Source organism: Pelodiscus sinensis, chromosome 23 (assembly GCF_052426305.1).
Source record: "Pelodiscus sinensis isolate ZL-2025 chromosome 23, ASM5242630v1, whole genome shotgun sequence".
Lineage (NCBI taxonomy): Eukaryota > Metazoa > Chordata > Testudines > Trionychidae > Pelodiscus > Pelodiscus sinensis.
This window is the reverse complement of record NC_143074.1, coordinates 11,896,823-11,916,307: the sequence shown is the minus strand read 5'-3', so window position 1 is coordinate 11,916,307 and position 19,485 is coordinate 11,896,823. Positions and strand designations below refer to the sequence as shown.

The window sequence follows — 19,485 nt, the reverse complement described above, 5'->3', positions numbered from 1 at the left end:
TGTAGCTGCATAATAGAACTATACTACAGATTATCTAGACAAAGAGGCATGCACCTGATGAGTGGATAGGCAGTCTATTGCTGTGATGGATAGGAGGAGTGCTGGCCAGCATTTGGTGACTAAAGGGTTAAACTCAGGTAGCTAGGGGGTGTTGGCAGGGAGCCAGGAGAGCCAATGGAAAAAGGTGTTGAAATTTGAATTTGAAGATATACCTGCTTGCTGTTTCTTGTGAGAATTTTACCTGCCAGGAGTTGGGGGGGGAGGGGGGGGAGGGAACAAGATATATTGGATAAGCAGATCTACCATACCTACAAGGAACACTGGGCATGCAAATGGACTGGACCTTGAAGTACAGAGTGTAAGTACTAAAGATAGAAAAATTAGTCACAATCAGGTTATTTTCTGTGTTTTGTTGTCTGGTTAAACTTCTTTGTGCTAAGCCATGTGCCTTCTCCTCTCACACAGCATATTTTTAAACTGGATCCCAAAGATACAATTTCTCTATGTTTTAATTTGTTCTCTTCTCAGTTGCTCTGTAACACTTAGCAAGCAAGTATGCTTACCAAGAATACCTTTTTGTTTTGTTTTGTTAATAAAATCTCCTTTAAGGCGATGATTTAATTCTTGTGTCCTAGAAGGTAATAGGAGGTCTGTGTATGCATGCCTAAGTCAGCTATTGTGACTGCAGATTGCTTTCTGTCCCCCACACCTCAAGTTTCCTTGTGGTAAAAGAGCTTGGGGGTACCCCTCTGGAAGAAGTTCAAGTGCTTTCTTCCTGGGTCCAAGAAGAAGGAGGGTTTCATGTGATGGTGGCAGCCTATTTCCCAAAGCCAGGAAATCTATGACTTTGGGAAGTTTTTTTAAGCAGAAGCTGCTAGAGGCAGATATTTTTAAGGGTTCTTGCAGGCCCCCAACTTCTGCACTCACAGTGCCAGAGCAGGGAACAGCCTTGACAATGTCATAATTAAATTAACATGGTTTTAATCTTTTTCCTCACTAAAAAGGTAAAGTTTTCTATGAAAACCATTAACTGTTTTTAAATATGTCTATTGACAGCATGTTATAATATGAACATGACTTCAGACAATGCTACATCTAAAACTTTTGAAGTACATACTTGATCCACGATTCCTCATCATCCATATCTCGGAAGAACTGATGCAAGCGATGGGATTCATTCAGTTTTGCACGGCGGGCAGCTGCCATGCTCTTGATCCGCTGGAAGCGCCCATTAATAGTGTCCCGCTTGTCCTTTACTTGGGAGGTGTCAAAAGCACTACTGGTCATCAAGCTGTCAGCCTGTCCATTCAAGTCCTTCAGGCGATCCTGCAATTATAAGCAAGGAGTGTGTGAAGAATAAGACTCAGTTTTTGAGCATGACACCTCAGTACAGGATCAAACAATTGGACTGCCTATCCATGATGTACACAGAGAAAATATATTTCTATAGGTTTAAAAACTTACAGCATGTAGTAAGGCATTTGATATGGTCTCACATGATATTCTTATCAATAAACTAGGCAAATACAACTATATGGGGCTACTATAAGGTAGGTGCATAACTAGCTGGATAACCATTCTCAGAGAGGAATTATTAATGGTTCACAATCTGCTGGAAGGGCATAACAAGTGGGGTTTTGCAGGGGGCCTGTTTTGGGACCAGTTCTGTTCAAAAATCTTCATCAACAATTGAGATATTGGCATAGAGAGTACGCTTATTAAGTTTGCAGATTATATGAAGCTGGAGGAATTGCAACTGCTTTGGAGGATAGGGCCATAATTCAAAATGATCTGGACAAACTGCAGAAATGGTCTGAGGTAAATCGGATGAAGTTTAATAAGGACAAATGCAAAGTACTCCACGTAGGAAGGAACAATCAGTCTCGCACATACAGAATGCGAAGCGACTGTCTCGGAAGAAGAACTGCAGAAAGGGATCTAGGGGTCATAGTGAACCACAAGCTAAATATGAGTCAACAGTTGACGCTGTTGTCCCCCTCCCTCCCAAAAAAAGGCGCAAACGTGATTCTGGGATGCATTAACAGGAGTGTTGTAAGCAAGACACAAGAAGTCATTCTTCCGCTCTACTCTGTGCTGATTAAGCCTCAATTGGAGTATTGTGTCCAGTTCTGGGGACCACATTTCAAGAAAAATGTGGAGAAATTGGAGAAGGTCCAGAGAAGAGCAACAAGAATGATTAAAGGTCTAGAGAACATGACCTATAAAGGAAGACTGAGGGGGGGACATGATAGCAGTTTTCAGGTATCTAAAAGGGTGTCACAAGGAGATGGGAGAAAATTTGTTCTCCTTAGCCTTTGAGGATAGGACAAGCAGCAATGGGCTTAAACTGCAGCAAAAGAGATTTAGGTTGGACATTAGGAAAAACTTCCTGTCAGGGTAGTTAAACACTGGAATAAGTTGCCTAGGGTGATTGTGGAATCTTCACCTCTGGAGATATTTAAGAGCAGGTTAGACAGACATCTCAGGGATGGTCTACTGGGTCCTGCCATGAGGGAAGGGGGGACTGGAGTCGATGACCTTTCGAGGTTTCTTCCAGTTCTAGTGTTCTATGATTCTATGTTGCTGTGGAATTCACTGATTACTATAATTTCTCTTCCTCTGTTAGCAGAGGAGGTGTTTACCTCATGGGCAGATATATCAGCTTCTAGGAGTTGGTGTTTCTTCAGCAGGTTATTTACAGATGCCAGGTCTTTTCCATAGTCTTCAGATGCAAGCAGAGCCTCCACCTGGAAACGGAAGAGTACAATTACATGCAACACTTTAAGAACTGTGGGTATAATGGTCTTACGTGTCTCTTTCAACTGTCCCAATGCAAGTTACTCCCTGCTTGTCTCAGCCTTTCAAGATTTTATATAAGCATATGTTTCATGTCAACATTACTGTAGGCAATGACAAGCATAGACATTTCACAAGTATTTGTTTTTTTAATTCTCAAATTTTTTACGGAAGAATCATTTTTGTAGAGGAAACTTTAGCTCTGTTGCTGGCATGAAAAAGTTTTTTGGAGCACATCATGCGTCAGCAAAAGGTGCCAGTTTAGAGAAACTGCAGTCATTTCAGAATTTGTAATCGCCAATCCAAAGTGGACAGGTACCTCTGACAGCCAGAAGTCAAAATCCTTGATTCCAGTGTTGAAATTCTGCTGTTTGTTGGCTTCTTTCAGCTTCTGACTCTTCTCTGCTGATTTCTGCACCAGGAACTGCCATTGATCAGTCAGAGCAGCTAAACGTGCCTGTTACAAAAAGGAGAAATAAATGTACAGAAGCAAAACAAAATTCCTAACACACGTAGCAAAGGAACACACAGTATACTTTTGGCTGCTGCTTCCGTAACTACAGATGATGCAGTTACTCAGAAAATTCTTCACTGTCTGCCTCTCCATTTCACTTTTGTATTCTGACAGAAGAATCAGAAAATATTACTCATTCCCAAGCAGAATGGGACAAAATAATTTTAATGAAAAGATACTGTATAGTTAAACAAGGAAATTTAAAAAATAGCTTCGACAAAAGGAAATACTTTACCTTATTTTAAGAAAAATGTAACTATAGAATCAGTTGAAGGTGATGTGTCATTAAACTCTTCTATGCGTGCTATACCCACCTTCACTGCATCCTCACTGCCAGCACATGCTCCCCGATCAATGAGAGAATTTCCCATGTCAATGACTCCACGGATCCGGTCTGCATTGGCATGAAGTTCAGCTTCGAAGGCCTGGTGTTTCTGGTGTTTGCTCTGAATGCATCAAAAACAAAGCTATTAAGGACTGAACATTGGCTCCTAAATTATTCTCATGGGTTGAGAAGAGACTAAAGGATTTTCTGCATAGACAGGGTTGGAAGGCAAGTAGTTTATGTGTAGTCTAATTTGGGGAAATACTTAATTGTTTTATGTAAAGATCATAAAAATTCAAATCTGTTTAGGCATTTACCTCACATTAACCACTTGCACTCTCTCTCAGTCTTACTAAATGATCATTAGGCTGTTTTTGAACCAGCATGTCTGCCTGTGAATGGACATCTATGCTGAGGTTCCTTTATCAGCATATATCTCCTACATTTTAAAGGGGGCTGTAACGCATTTCTATGGTTAAATTTTGCTAGTCTCCAAATATGGATTTCTGGATTACATAGCTCCTCTAAAAATACTGTGTATACTCTGAACATAGTGGCCCTAAACTAATCTCTTCTAGAGGCTGATGACTTTTCCTACCCAACTCTCTGGGTCAGGATGAAAAAAGCCCCAGCCTGACCTGCATCTCTTCTGCATAGCTTTCATATTAGAAGACAGTTATCATCCAACTAAATCACAGCAAACTTCCAATAATCCGGCATCTTTAGGACCCACGGGATGCCAGATTATCAGATATGCCACACTATTGGAAGGGGGGGCTATGAGGAGTCTGGGGTGGAGGGGAATAGGGGGGCGGCGCTGCGGGACAAACCCAGCAACACCCCAGCTGCTCTGCCCCAGGCGTCCCCAAGTCAGCCGCTGCTGAAACTGACCAGCGGCTGACTCCGGGAAGCCCAGGGCAGAGTAGCTCCAATTGTCTGGCTGCCTGGAGCACTTCCGGGTTCCAGGTGGTGCCGGGCTATCAGGCATGCTGGACCACTAGATGCCGGACAACTGGAGTTTTACAGTATATGGTAAAATAATGAGGAAAACATAGTTAAGCAACTCAAAGCTATGTAAGAAACAATACTTTGCTATTTATTGAAATTTTCTTCACTGAAAATTGAAGGCACCATGAGAACAACAGGAGCCACAGGAAGGTAGTTAATGAACAGTTTTCTATCAAATTCATCCATTATGAGCATAAACAATGGGACAAAAATGACAAGACATTCTTTACAAGAATCAATTCCACATGCTAGTAACACAGACAAAATACACTGCCCTGAGGAAGAATGGAAGGGAAGGTGACTGTTAGAATTAAAATAAAACAAGGAAAATGTACAACACTCGAAAAATTCTGCATGGCCTGCTTATTTCAGAAACTGCTAGTGCTGAAAGCTGTGATTACATAGTATAGTAGCCAAGATCCACCCATTTCTTGGCATGATAAATTAATTATGGTGGCGAATGAAATAACTTCTCATAGCACAAAATATCAATTACCACCAAAACAAACTGGCACTCTACGAAAATGACAGGTGACATTTTTGCTCGAGTAGTCAATATACAGCGAGTAAAGTCTCCACGGCCAGAAGTACCAACACTGCTTCTTGCACTTTGTGCCCCTCCCTCCATACCCTAGTCCAGGAGTGGGCAATAATTTAATGGGGGGACCACTCCAAGTTTTTGGCAAGTAGTCAAGGGCCACATTTCTATGGAGAGGGTGAGGGGGGGTCTGGGATGGAGGTTGGGTGCAGAAGGGAACTTGAGGTAGGGGACTAGGATGCAAGAGGGGATGTGGGGTCTGAGACTGAGTTTGGGTGAAGAAGGGGGCTATGATCTGTGGCAGGGCTTGGGGTGCACAGTCCAGGAGGGGGTAAAAGGGTGCAGACGAGGAATCTGGCCTGTGGGAGGGCTATAGGAGGCAATGCAGGATCTGGGGGGGAGTTATGACCTGGAAGAAGGGGTAAAGGTGATTAGCGTGATGGCCTGGGGCAGGTAGTTAAGAGGGGAGAAAAGAGGTGGGATGCCAGAGGCAGACTCTGGCTGGGAGGTGCTTACTAAGGCAGTTCCTAGTCAGCAGATCTGCAGAAACCGGAGGCAGACTGACTGCTGCAGTCCGAGGCTGTTGGCTGCCTCACCTGGCTCAGCTCTGGGCATGGGAGTGTGGGGGGAGGGAGAGATACTTCCCCCACTGCCTCTGCCCCAGAAAAATTTCTCAGCTCCTATTGGCCAGAAACTGGCCAATGGGAGATGATAAATTTTGCTGGGGGGAAGGGGCGTGGGCAACATGTGAAGACTACCTCCTTCCTCCCCAGCCATCTAGAGCTGAAAGCAGCTGGCTGTTTAAAGCATGAGCTGTTCTCCGCCTAAGGGTTTAGTCAGGTGGCCGTAGGCTGGATCCAGTGGCTTGGCGGACTGCATCCGGCCCACTGGCGGCCTCTTGCCCACCCCTGCCCTAATCATTCCTCTAACCTTTTCTGAGGACAGGGTAAAGAATTCTCCTTCTAGGAGTCTTTACCATTCCCATCAGCAATCTGCATATTTTCTGTTCTGCAATTTTCTTCTACTTCTTCCACATTGCCATCCTGCAAGCTGTAGGCCAGTGGTCCCCAACCTTTAGAGGCTCCCGGGCGCCCGGGGGCGGGGCCACTCACGCACCGGGCGCCCAGGGGCGGGGCCACTCACGCACCGGGCGCCCAGGGGGTGGGGCTGCGCATCCTGGGGCACGCCAGGGGCGGGGATGTTCTTGCACCCGACCCCGGCATGTGCCCCAGGGCCGGGGCCGCCCGAGCCGCATGCCTGGGGCCAGCGCTGGCACCGCACGTGCCCCGGGGCTGGGGCTGCCCGAGTGCCGCGCACCAGGCACCGGTGCGTGTTGTGCGCCTGGGGCCGGCGCCTCCAGTGTGCCGCCGGCCCAGGTTGTCAGTGGGCGCCCACGAGCACCGCGTTGGGGACCACTGCTGTAGGCAAGGTGGATCTCCCAGTTTCACTTCAGAATCTTTGACTTCAGAAACAAATTAGTGGAATTGACATCACATGGCCATGAGTTAACCACCACAGGTCTACATCCAGTGGAAATGAGAACAAGGAATGTCCAGTAGCCAAATATTTGAAAAAGGAGTATGACAGTACATATTTCTGTTTTCTTATGAGACTCCCCTTAAAGAATTAATACCATACCATAAATTAAACAGATCATGCAGAACACATCTGCAACACAAATACAGAAGTAAATAGTGTTCAAGAGGTATTAACTAAACAAAAAAGCCACAGCCAAGAACACCGAGGCCTATGGTAACATCTGTTTGGAGGTCAATGAATATTAGAAAATGGAAAAGTAACTTGATGGATGAATGAATGGATGGAGCAACAGACTGAATGCAACCAGACCATGTGCTCACATACAATCTGTACAGAGGAACAAACACATACCATGGACAGTCCAACCAAACTACACAACTTACCAGAAGTTTGGAAAGCTATAAAACAGATCAAGAAGAGAAGAGTTCAGTGCAGTCATACTGATTTACATATCAGTATTAAAATACAGGAAATTATTTAAAGAGTTTTTCTTTAATAATCAAAAATTGAAGATCAGCCTCTTAAGATAGTAAGTGGAGGTAGGACATAAGGGACAAAAGAGAAATTCTTAAGTCACTGGGGAGAAGAGAGGAGGTTTTATCAAATTTACACTAGAGCATAAGTGCCAAGAGATTTATATGATTTCAGGTAGCATGTTGATATTACATAATTTTATTACATTTTCTTTAGAAGATTCATTCCTTTAACAACAAATTGGAATGTGTTTGTGCACATCCTGTCACGAGCAACAGGATATGCCACATAGAATTAAACTTCCATTCTATTTGACTTTCTTGGTCAAATAATTTATTCACCTGTATGTTTGTAGGATCTTTATAGGATTCATCACTTGCAGTTTGGAGTTTTTCACTAATCCAAGCCTCTATTTCATCAACATCACGACTGAACTGCTGGAGGGTCTGTGATTCTCCCAGTTTTGACCTCTTCTCAATCATCTGAGCTTTCAAACGACGCCACCTGTACATAATGAGAGATATGATTCATCAGAACCTGTGAGATTAGGTATGAAGGAGGAGACTATGTACTATCATGATAACTACAAATTATCTCTAAAGAAGTTCTTTTCACTGCTGATTTAACAACAAAAATAGTACACCAACCTGTCCAGAACCTCATTGCGTCTGTTAGAAATGACCCCTTTAGCATAGTGATCAGCAGAAATTAGCTGGTCAGCAAACGATTGAAGGGCAGCAATTTTCTCTTCCTGTTCAAAATAAAATAATACAAGTGGATTCCGGCACCTCTACCCCCCACTGCGTCAGAAGGCTGAAATCTTGTTAATATGAGTTTAAAAGAATAATCAGCCCTGTGTCAGGACAAGCAGAAAGCCACTTCAGAGCAAGTGGGAGATCCTGCAGATCATACACAGAGAAGAAAGTTCCTCTGGTCTCTGTGCCAGAATTATAGAGGAATTTCTCTCAAACAGAAAGAGCTCTTCCAGGATTTAAAGAAAGTGGAGAAACACTGATTTTTTTTTCAGTGTAAGGATATCCAATAAAAAAAACAAAGTCACTTTGCTTCTTCACAAAAAATATGCTGTACAATGATTCATGCTGCTCTAGTTAAGTAAATACCTATTAGTCTATTGCATTGCTGAGCTTCAAAAAAACAGTTCAGGTGCTAAAGGTAAAATAAAATTAAACAGCTGTCCCTCTCTTGGATACATCTCTAACCTGGACATTGATTGCTTTATCAAAGTCTTCATGTTTCTTGATGAGAGCCTCCACACTGTCTAAGGAATCTCCTTTATCTTCTGTGTTCAAGAAAGCCTCCCGGGCAGCCATCCAGTTCTCTGCTTGTTCACAATCCCGATGAAACAGCTAAAGAGAAGGAACACGGGCAGAAGATGACAGACCAGTGAGTGCTGCCCAATGATGGAAGACATAGATACATTTCCTTAAGAAAGGATATTGTTTTAAAAGAAAAAAGCAGCAAAGTACCTGTAGTTCTAGACACTGGTCCAGCATCATTCTACGTTGGATCCAGGCTTTCTCCAAGTCTGCCCGTTCTTGATCTAGAATATCTAGTTTTTCCTTGATGTCTGGGCTGGCATAGTGTCCACGAGCCAATAGTTGTTGCCCAAATTGCTCAAATGCCTGGAAAGTGCCAGCCCTAGCATCTATTTCAGTGCGATGTTCCTGATGGAGAGGGGTGGGAGAGGAGAGGAAGCAGGAGGGAAGAGAAGAGTTAATAACAAGAAGCAGAAAGCTAAACTGTGAGAAAGGACATGATCAGTTTAGTCTTGGAAACAAATGGGGTCAGAAAAAACACTCTGTTGAACGAGATTACTATCAAAATACGCAAAATTGATTTTAACAGTGAATGTGCACACCTATTGAAAAATGCTGAGGGCTCTTTCACATACCTGGTGTCTCTCCAATAAAGCCTCAGCTCCAGTCACATCCTTTGCCAGTTCATCTGAGGACACTAATCCCCGGATTCCATTGATCCAAGACATGAGGTCCCTGTAAACACAAAAGTAACCAAACAATGGTGGGTTTTTTTGCAGCAAGGCTGACTAGTTATCTTTCACCACTCCAACAAGTATTTAGTCTGTGTCATATACAATATGCACTTATGTTAAAGTGATAGTGGGATCAGGGATTTTATCTTTTTAATTTACCTGAAATCACTGAGGAAACGCTGCAGGTCATGAGAGTCCCCAAGTTTCTCTTTACGCTGGTCAGCCCGTTTCCCCAGACTATTCCAGGCCTGGTTTAGTTCAGTACATTTTTCTTGGAGGTCTTCGGCAGATTCTGGGTGTGACTGAATCAGGCGCTCAGCAGTCTCACCTAAGGAGTTCACCTGGCAAAGGAGGAGGAGTGGGAAGGAAGTCAGGGAACCTCTTTTGCAGTATGAGTTGAACCAGTGTGGTCCAGGACACTCTGGTTTGGCAACACATTGTTGGACTAGAGAATCCCAGCAGCAGAGGTTGCTGGTGGCTCAGAGTGGAGCCAGCCAGCAGGGCCAGTGGAGCACTAGAGCACACAGTCGGCAGGGCCGTTTGGAGCTTCAGTAGGGGCAGTGGAACCTGCAGCCAGTGGGGCAGCATGGAGTCCAGTGGGGCTGCCAGAAGCTCTGGCACAGCTGCCTCAACTCAGAGCCAGGAACTCCATCAGGGCTTGTGCAGACTGTGGGACCAAGAGGCTGTGAGAAGAGGAGCACAGTGTGGAGGTTGGCACCCCATGCCTCCTCCCAGACTAACTCTGGTCTAGCAATCTCCCTTGTCCAGGACAATCAGGTTCCCACGGTGCCAGACCAGAGCGGCACAACCTGCACTACTACAAAAAGCAAGTAATCCCTGTGCTCTGGCATTTTCATCTGACCTTGTCTCCAAGAGCTGCTAAGTCTCTCTCAAAGCCTTCATGCTTGCGCTGCAGGGCCTGCACACTGGCCAGGTCATGTCCATAGTTGTCCGTATTCAATGCCTGATTCTTTTCTTCAATCCATTCCTTTGTTTCATCGGCATCTCTGGTTGAGGGGGAAAAAAAGCACTGAAATGAACAACATGCTAGAGTCTTATCAAACTCCAGGTAGTCTGTTTCCTAGAATCACATGACTGGAAGGGAGCTTGAAAAGTCATCTAGTCTAGTCCTCTGCCCTCATTGCAGGACTAAGTATTAACTAGACTGGCGTGGGAAGCTTTTTGGCCAAGGGCTACATCAGGATATGGAATTGTGTAGAGGACCATGAATGCTCAAAATTGGAGTTGGGGTATGGGAAGGGGTGAGGGCTTCAACTGGAGTTGCAGGTTCTGGGAAGTCTGGAGTAGGGATGTAAAAGTATAGTTGATTAACTGATAAGCAAAAGCTTATAGGTTAATGCTATAAACTACATGCACTGCTCCCCTCCCCCCCACTTGCCAGTAAATTATTTAGCAGGCTGATCAGCAACACTGTAGCTCTGCATTTAAAGCGTATTAGACACCGGGCAGGCAGGCAGCCCAGCTCACCGAATCTGAGAGCTCAGACCACTCCCTAGACAGGGCTGCTGTCACCCCATGCTGCTGTCTCTTTATCAAAGGCAGCAGCACAGGGTAAAAGGCAGCCGGTCCGCAAGGGGAGCTGTTTTTTAAACTGGCTCCCATTGTGGACCAGCTCCCACCTAGCAGCCTGTGCTGCTGTCTCAGATATGTAGCAGAGGAAAGTGGAAGGGGTTTTTTCTGGAGTAAGGGCAGAGAGCACTGGCTGCTGGCCCCACCCCCGGGGACTACAGAATAGTCCACTAACGAATAAGAATTCTTGAGATTACTCAACTATTCAATTAACCAATATTTAACATCTCTAATCTGGAGTACAAGGAGTACTCGGGGTGCAGACCCCAGGTTGTACTTACCTCAAGCAGCTCCTAGAAGCAGTAGCAGTATGTGCCCCTCCCAGCTAGTTCCCATGCAGCGGTGCAGCCAGGCACCTCTCCCCCTCTCTGCAGACACTGCCCCCACAGTTCATTGCCCGCAGTTCCCAGCCAATGGGAGCTCAGGGATGGTCCTTGAGATAGAGGCAATGCCTGAAACCCTCTGACTGCCCCTATGCATAAGAGCCAGCTGGAAGGTGGCCATGCTACTGCTTCCAGAAGCTGCAGCACGGGTGGAGAAGGGCAAGCCCCAGACCCAACTCACCAGATGGACTTTGAAGGCAGGATTAAAATGGCTGATGGACCAAATGCAGCATGTGAGATGTAGTTTTCCCACCTTTGATCTAGACCATAATTGACAGGTGTTTGTCTAACCTGAGTCTAAATAGGGTCTTAAGTTTGGTGTCCAACCGGTTCTGAAGCAGTAGGCACTATAGTGACTATTGCTATAGCCAGGGCTTGACAAATTCTGGAAAACCCTACTCGCCAGACAAAAAAGGGACTCGCCACCCTCCCCCCCAAAAAGCGTTTTTTTAATAGCATAAATTCCTAATAAGAATAAGAGCAGTAATTACTAATAAGTTATTAATATCTCATAAACCTCTACCTTTTCTCTCTGCTGCCATGTCGCCTCCCCTTGCTCCATCAGCTCCTCTGGCGCCTGCTAACCCCTCACCCTCCCGTGCTGTCCTGACTCCTGCCCTTCCCACTGCCCTCAGCCTTCCTGAGACCTGCTCCCCTCCACCAGCCCTTCTCTCCCCCCTGTGTCCACTCCTCCAGTAGCCCCACTCTGATCATGTGAGCTACCCCTCCTCATCCCCTCTCCTAACACCTCCCTCTACACACCTGCCCTGCCTCTCTCCTCTGGTGCTGGTCCCTCCCCTGCAGGTGTCTCCCCTTCTGCTTCACCCCCAGAATCCCCTGGCACCTGCACCCTCCTGGTGCCCCCCCTTCCCTCACTGCTTCTGCCCCCTTTGCTCTCTCTTTCCCTGATGCCCACCCCCTCACCACTCTCTGCCCCCGTTCCCCTCATGCCCCTGTGCCCTCACACGACTTGCTCCATCCCCGCCTTCCTCATGCCCACTTCTTCTTTCTAGCCTTCTCCCAGCACCTCCCCGCCTCCTCTAGCCCCCAGTGCCCTTACTCTCTCCTCTCCCAGCATCACCCTGTCTCCCCCCACTGACACCTCACCTCCTGCCCGTTGCCTGCACTTGGCTCCCTGGCATTTGTCTCTCCTGCACCCCTGTCCCTTGGTGCCTTCCCCTTTCTTCTTCTTCTCCTGACCTCCTCCCCTCAGCACAAGCCCCTTCCCCATATTTTTCCCCTTCCCTCCCCACAGTCCAGCCTAGCCCAGCCCCGTCCCCTCTTAAGTGTTTTGCTGCCCCAAGCAAAACATTTTTGGCCGCCACCCCCTTTTTTGTTGTCTTTTACACATTTGCATTTTGCAATGGGTTTTTTTGTGTTTTTCATTTTTGTCCCAGCATTTTAGCCCTATAAATAGCAAATAGCATTTTCATTTTTTTTTTTCATAAAGGCAAAGGCATTTCAAGTGAACTCCTCCTTTCATTCGCTGCTGGATCACAGCAGCCTTTTGCCTGCCCTGTCCAGCACCTCCCTATGGACAGGCACCCCTCACTCCCAACCCACAGGGGAAACAGGGTGCAGGGACAGCACAGAGCCAGAGGGGTGCAGGGAACAGTGGAGGGAGAGTACAGGGATGGCACGGGGAATGGGAGGCACAGAGCCAGAGGGACATGGGGAGTGGTGGAGGCACGGGGAATGGGACGAGGGGAACGGGAGGGGCAGAGGGATCGGGGTCGAGGGGCAGTGTAGGGAATGGGCAGCACAGAGCTGGTGGGGCAGGGATTGGGGGGGGAGCAGGGTACAAGGGTGGTGGAGAGCCAGAGGATCACAGGGAAGAGGGAGAGCAGGAGATCCAGGGTACAGGGGCGGCGTGGGGAATGGGCGGCGCAGAGACAAAGCGGCGCAGGGTGGGTGTAGCGAGCCGGGCGGTCGGCCGAGAGCAGTCTCTCACCGGCGAGGGGGTTGGGTCCATGGCAGGACTGGAGCCGGTGGGGCGGGGCCTGGCTGCGCTGCAGTCAGCTCTCAGGGCCACGCAGTTGGAGCCGGGCTGCCGCGGCCCTTTAAAATCAGCGGGGCCATGTCACGCTGGCATTTGCCGGCATCCCACCCTCTGGCTCGTGCCCCACCTCCTCGCGCCAGAGTTGCACACAGGCAGCCTGGCACTGAGAATCACTGCACTTCCGCCTTCCCGGCGGCGCTCTGCTCCTCCGCCTGGCCGGCGGATCGGATGGGGCCGCGCAGCCCGTAGTGCGGGCTTTGGGCAGCCCGTCACAACTGCCCACCAGGCCATTCCACCCCTGCACTCGCCAGCTGATAAAATCTACTTGCCATGGGCGAGTGCATTTGTCGAGCCCTGGCTATAGCAAACAAGCAACACTCAACGGGCCAAATAATCACATGTGGCTAGAGGCTAACATTTTGGAGACCATGGGTCTTAAGTATCTAATACCATATATATGAATGAATGAATAGAAATTATTGAGAGTTGTGGAAAAGACAGGAATAGAGGCTGGCATTTGTTGGGCTGACAACAACTTAGCTGCAGAGGTAAAAATAGTGTTGGTGGCGGAATGTGCAGACAAAGCAGAAGCAAGGAGATAGAGCTGTGGGTGGGTCGTGAAATTCAAGTGTTTAGAAGTCTGCTACTAGCTGTGCCAAATAATTGACGGGTGAACTGCAACTCTGATAGCCAGCTGGCAAAGGGAGAGAGAAAAGAAAGCTGATGAGAGCAAGTCTAGAGTGAGAAAGGGAATTGTATGATAGCAGCATTGCAACCCTTTTAAAGAATTTTGCTGATCTGAAAATAAAGGTTTTAAGTAGAATCCCACACTGGGTTTCCACACTGCTAGGTGACAAAGGCATCTTGTAATACCAGTGTGTCACCAATAAAGCTAAGATGGCCTCTTTTTAATTATAAATTTTAATACAAACTACAGATTAAAGAACTAGTCTTCATCGTGGATCAGATTCAATTTCCATTGAAGTAAATGGTCTGGAGATATTGGACAAGGCCTTATGTGAGCTTGTGTGTGCGCTCTTAAAAATAATATTTTCACATTAAACCGAACAAAAATTGTATGAAAAAATAAAAGCACCACTAAAACATGGGATGTACCTAAGATAGTGTGCTTCTCACCTGTGAAATCTCTGAACTTCATGGGCACTACCCAGCAGCTGGCTTCGCTCCTCTGCCATCTGCTGCAGAGATCTCCAGCGCTCATTTAATTCCTGAAAATGAAAAATGGAAATGAAGTCTCAGTACTGCAGCTGATACTGACAAGTTAAACAACTTTATGCACTTATTTCTTCTTTAAAAAAGATAATTTTGTTACTCCACGTCACAGTAAACAACAAAACTTCACAACCAAAATGTAAAACCAGTAAAGTTTTATTTTCAAGTATTTTGCTCACTGTGCTAGTATGGATACACTCCTTAAGGTATTAACGGTGCCTGAAATTCTCTTTAAAAGAAAAGGAAAAGGGAAAAGTCCCTATGCAGATTTCTTTTCAGAAGAAATTCACATTTTAAGCATGGTTCTCCAACTTTTTCATTCCATAGATCCCTTTGTGGAAACAACATCCTCTTGTGCTTCTTAACACCGCTGCCTCTCCATTTTGGCTCTCTACAGGTTTCATTCCATAAATCTACTGAAAAGGCTCAATGGAACACTGACAGTGCACGAACAATAGTCAGAAAAATGCCACTTTAAACAGATTATGGCAGAAAAAGGTAATCTTTCTAAAAATGTTACTGTTAGTGCTTTAAGACCACATAAGCAAACTACTTAAGAAGAGTGGGTGGTGGGAAATGAGCTCAGAAGAAGGATAAAGTTATCTTTGAGGACATCTGCAGGTTATCCATACACACCCACCCACTACTGGATTTCCATTTGCTGCTTTGATTACAGAAAAATGCACTGGTTCAAGAAACTGTATGTAAAGTTGTGTTTCTTCAAGCCATGAAAGCAGGTAACTTTATGGTATGTATGTGCATCAAGCCCCTGTGTATTCTGAGTAGGGATGTTAAGGACTAGTCAACTACCCAATAAGCAAGTGCTTATCGGATAGTCAGTCAACTAGTTGATTTCCCCCCCCACACCCTCTATCAGATAGAGGCAGCAAAAAGGGGGAGTAGGAAAGAAGGGGCACTTCAAAGTGGAAGCACTGCACAGCTGAGTCTGGCATCAGCTATGCGGAGCTGCCGGGCATGGAACCTGGTGTCAGCTGTTGACTCCCCAGCTGATCCCGGGCTCCAGCGCGGCATTTCCGCACAACCTGGGATCAGCAGGGGAGTCCCCAACTGACCTGGGCTTCTGGGGAAATGCCACACAACCACAGTCAGCTGGGGAGTCCCCAGCTGATCCTGAGTTCCACGTGGCATTTCAAAGCAGCAGCACAGCTTGGAGCCCGGGGGCGAGGGGGTGTCAGCAGAGGTCAGCTCCATGCTGCACTGCCGCTTTGAAATGTGCAAGAGCCCCCGCTAGGGACTCTTGCACATTTCAAAGCTGGCATGTCGCGTGCAGCCTGGAGTCAGCGGGCCTTGGCCCTTGGCTGCACGCAGAGTTGTGGGCTCTTGTACATTTCAAAGGAGGAATGTGGAAGTGTCCATTGACTAACTCAACTAGTAAAATAACCGATAGTTAACATCCCTATTTCTGAGAAGCAGTTGCTGCAAGTTAGCATTCATCTTAACATGTTTATTAAAAGGAAACAGAACAGGAAGGCAGAGTGTTCAACAGAAAAGAAGGTGATGGGAAAAAGCTGTTACTTTTGACTGAGAAGACAACACAAATGCACACTTACCTTGATGGAATTAAATGTGGCTACTGTGTGCACCATCATACGTGCAGACTATGTAGAGAAAAAGCAGAAATAGTAATAAAAAAAAAAAATCTAGCAGTTACATTCCTATTTATTGATCAAGTCTCATACCAAACAAAAAAAAAAAAATTCAGACACCAACACACTAAAAGGGTGTCAAAGGGAGGAAGGGGGAAATTGTCCTCCTTGGCCTCTGATAATAGGACAAGAAGCAATGGATTTAAACAAGAGGTTTAGGTTGGACATTAGGAAAAACTTCCTAACTGTCAGGGTGGTTAAACACTGGAATAAGTTGCCTAGGGTGATTGTGGAATCTCCATCTCTGGAGATATTTAAGAGCTGGTTAAGACAGACATCAGGGATAATATAGACTGTGCTTGGACTGGACTTTATGACCTCTCGAGGTCCATTCCAGTTCTAGTATTACCAGCTAAAATATCTAACAGCAAATCTTTGTACAAAAGTAGAAATCAGTCCTGTTACAAATTATCAAATGGAAAATGTTATTTTTCTATTACTTTTCTATATATAGAAGTGCAGTTTGAGATTTCTACAGTGAGAAATATCTTGCTGAGGACCTAATACTTTATTCATCATTGTGTGCATACTTGTAAAGAAGACTAAACATTAGGTGTGTGTTTGTATTTAGATTACCTCTGAGACAGCAGCACCTGCATTATGGCTTTATATTTTAATATAGTGTGCGGGATAATTACATCAGTTAATTTCTACTGATTAAATGTACATTATGAAAAAGCTGTGGAATAAACAACTATCCAATAACCATATCAATTCATAGTCAAGAGGGGAGAAGGACAGCACTGTACTGCTACTTATAAGGAAAGGAACGTGTGTGTTAGAAGGATTCAAGGCCCTAAGACTGGGTGGGGAACCTCAGGCCCAAGGGCCAGATGTGGCCCCCAGCTTACCTGGATATGGCCCCCAATGCTCAGGAATCCCCCTGCATTGGGGAGCCTGTGCTGGTGCTCTAGCCCCACTGCCACCCACAAGCCTGCAGCATACAAAATCTACTAGCCTGGGTCCCCCCCAAGCTCTGGTGTGGGAGGGGAATGCAAGGAGTGTCTTTTTCCTTCTCAGTCAGAATATTCTCATTTGTCTACGGCCCCTGACTGATTTTTCTGTGGGCCAGTGGTGCCTGACCCAAAAGAGATTCCCCACCCATGCCCTAAGAGATTATGTGCAAGAATGCCATTACTTCTACTTGTTGGATGTGTCACGAAACTGTCAGACCTACCTTCCAAGGAGATGCTGTCTTGGAATCAGTTTCATCCTGATTAAAAAGTGAAGGGAAAAGTTTAAAACACATTAAAAAAAAAAAAAAAAAAAAAAAAACAGAAAATGGAAGTTAACCAATACCCTATTTCATTTTCAAGGCTCAAGATTAAATGTCTAAGATATTTATGTGCACACAATCCTTTCAGAATTATTTTAATTTTTTTTAATGCAGTGGTTTAAATAAAGGCCCCATGAGACACTCTGCATTTAAGCCCTAGCCAGTTCAAATACAAGTATAAGAGGATGAATATATGGCAAAAGATACTTTCCTCAGTCAAATTCAGGGGGGAAATAGAGAAAAATTTAATGTTTTCCTTATCAAGAAAGAGGGTTCCGAGAGAGATGAACCATAACCCAAAAGGGAGCTCAGTCACAGGATCTCCTCCTCTATATGTCCAAACCCTCTTTCTGTTAAAGTTACAGCAAGACAGCATGCAAATATCATAACAATGCTTACCCTGGGCATACCATAGACTTCCTAAAAGGGAAAAGGAAATGGATGTTATTTTGTGGAAAAAAAAAATCTAGACAGAGCTGATTTTTTCTGAGGAAAGTTGAAGGAAATGAGACAAACAATGTAATCTACAAAGAGGAAACAAAAGTATTCTGCTATGCTGATCTTCTGTGTACCGCCAGCTGACAGAACATGCTCAAACCAAAAACTACATTATGCACCACAAGTGGCAGAGTTTTCATACTCTCAGTGAACTATGGTAATATGTTATCTCAGGATTTATAAATGAACAAGCGTTTTCAGTGCTTTTGCTGTAATTGTTGATATTGGGTAGAATTAGTTATACAAACAAAAGCAGACATGGAGAGTTAAAACAAAATACAGGACTATGTAGCACTTTAAAGACTAACAAGATGGTTTATTAGCTTTCTTGGGCCAGACTCACTTCCTCAGATCAAATAGTGGAAGAAAATAATCACAGCCATATATACCAAAGGATACAATTAAAAAAAATGAACACATATGAAAAGGACAAATCACATTTCAGAACAGAAGAGGGATGCGGGGGGGGGAGGGGAGGAGGAAGGTGAATGCCTGTGAGTTAGTGATATTAGAGGTGGGGAAGGGTAGATGTCTGAGTTAATAGTATTAGAGGTGATAATTGGGGAAGCTATCTTTGTAATGGGTAAGATAGCTGGAATCTTTGTTCAGCCTACTTGAGCATTTGTATTTATTCTTTTCAAAAAACTGATTGAACAGTAGAATTAATATATTCAATTAAGCAATTAATCCTTACCTCCATAAGTTCTATCAGTATTATCCAAGAAACAAGGACAGAGAGATTAAATATATTGCCCATAGCACCATTACTAAGGATGTTAAGGACTAGTCGACTATCCAATAAGCAAACGCTGCCATGATGTCTCAAAGTGGCAGTGCCACATGGAGCCCAGGGTCAGCTGGGGACTCCCTAGCTGACTCCACGTTCTGTGCGGCATTTCTGTGGAACCCAGTCAGCTGGGGAGTTCCCAGCTGATCCCGGGCTCCATGAGGCGCTGCCACTTTGAAATGCTTCACGGATTTCCATGGAAACGTCACACAGAGCCCGGGGTCAGCTGTGGACTCCCCAGCTGATCCCGGCTCTGTGCAGCATTTCAAAACAGAAGAACCCACATGAAGCCCATGGTCAGCGGGGGGGGAGGAGGGAACGACACTCTAGTCGATGGAAATTCCATCAACCACTTAAATATTGATTAATTTACTAGTTAACAGCCTTAACCACTACTAGTCATGGAGAATCCACAGACTATTAATTTAGAACTTACAAATAATAAAAAATATATATATTTAAATGTATATTATTAGCACTATCAAATTATCCAAAAGCTGCTCTGATGACCAAAGCTACTTTGGGATGCCACTTTTATATCACCAACAATCTAGAAAAGAGAGTAAACAGTGAAACAGGAGTAATAAATCTTCAGCTGTAGAAGTGGAGAACAAATGGAAAAAATCAGGAGAAGAAAGGACAAAACCCCAATTCCATCAGTCTCTTATTACAAAATGCCAGCAGACCAAGACAAACACAGACCTGCTGCTGTACCGCCTGTACTTCCTCTGCCATTAGCCCTTCGGATTCCAGGTCATTTGCAACCTTATTTATGTCCTTAAGACGAGATTCATTGGCTTTCAAATCCTGCACAGAACAGCAAATATCACAGCATGAACACACGTAT

General features: G+C 45.2%; 1 protein-coding gene across 11 annotated transcripts in view; it reads right to left on the bottom strand.

Annotated features, from left to right (window-relative positions):
• The window catches only part of SPTAN1 (spectrin alpha, non-erythrocytic 1), an 84,698-nt gene that overhangs the window by 25,225 nt on the left and 39,988 nt on the right, over window positions 1-19,485 (bottom strand). For 7 of the 11 annotated variants that reach the window (XM_075905913.2, XM_075905909.2, XM_075905914.2 and 4 more), the window contains 17 exons: window positions 19,341-19,445; window positions 17,753-17,773; window positions 17,255-17,290; window positions 15,982-16,029; window positions 14,315-14,406; window positions 10,068-10,212; window positions 9,365-9,546; window positions 9,107-9,206; window positions 8,682-8,879; window positions 8,415-8,561; window positions 7,842-7,945; window positions 7,536-7,698; window positions 7,104-7,118; window positions 3,625-3,756; window positions 3,116-3,253; window positions 2,643-2,747; window positions 1,118-1,326 (listed from right to left, as the gene is read on the bottom strand). In XM_075905913.2, coding sequence (XP_075762028.1) covers window positions 1,118-1,326; window positions 2,643-2,747; window positions 3,116-3,253; window positions 3,625-3,756; window positions 7,104-7,118; window positions 7,536-7,698; window positions 7,842-7,945; window positions 8,415-8,561; window positions 8,682-8,879; window positions 9,107-9,206; window positions 9,365-9,546; window positions 10,068-10,212; window positions 14,315-14,406; window positions 15,982-16,029; window positions 17,255-17,290; window positions 17,753-17,773; window positions 19,341-19,445 — 1,940 coding nt within the window. The remainder of the gene's footprint in view (window positions 1-1,117; window positions 1,327-2,642; window positions 2,748-3,115; window positions 3,254-3,624; window positions 3,757-7,103; window positions 7,119-7,535; window positions 7,699-7,841; window positions 7,946-8,414; window positions 8,562-8,681; window positions 8,880-9,106; window positions 9,207-9,364; window positions 9,547-10,067; window positions 10,213-14,314; window positions 14,407-15,981; window positions 16,030-17,254; window positions 17,291-17,752; window positions 17,774-19,340; window positions 19,446-19,485) is intronic. The other 4 variants (XM_075905911.2, XM_075905917.2, XM_075905916.2 and 1 more) reach the window with 1 other exon arrangement.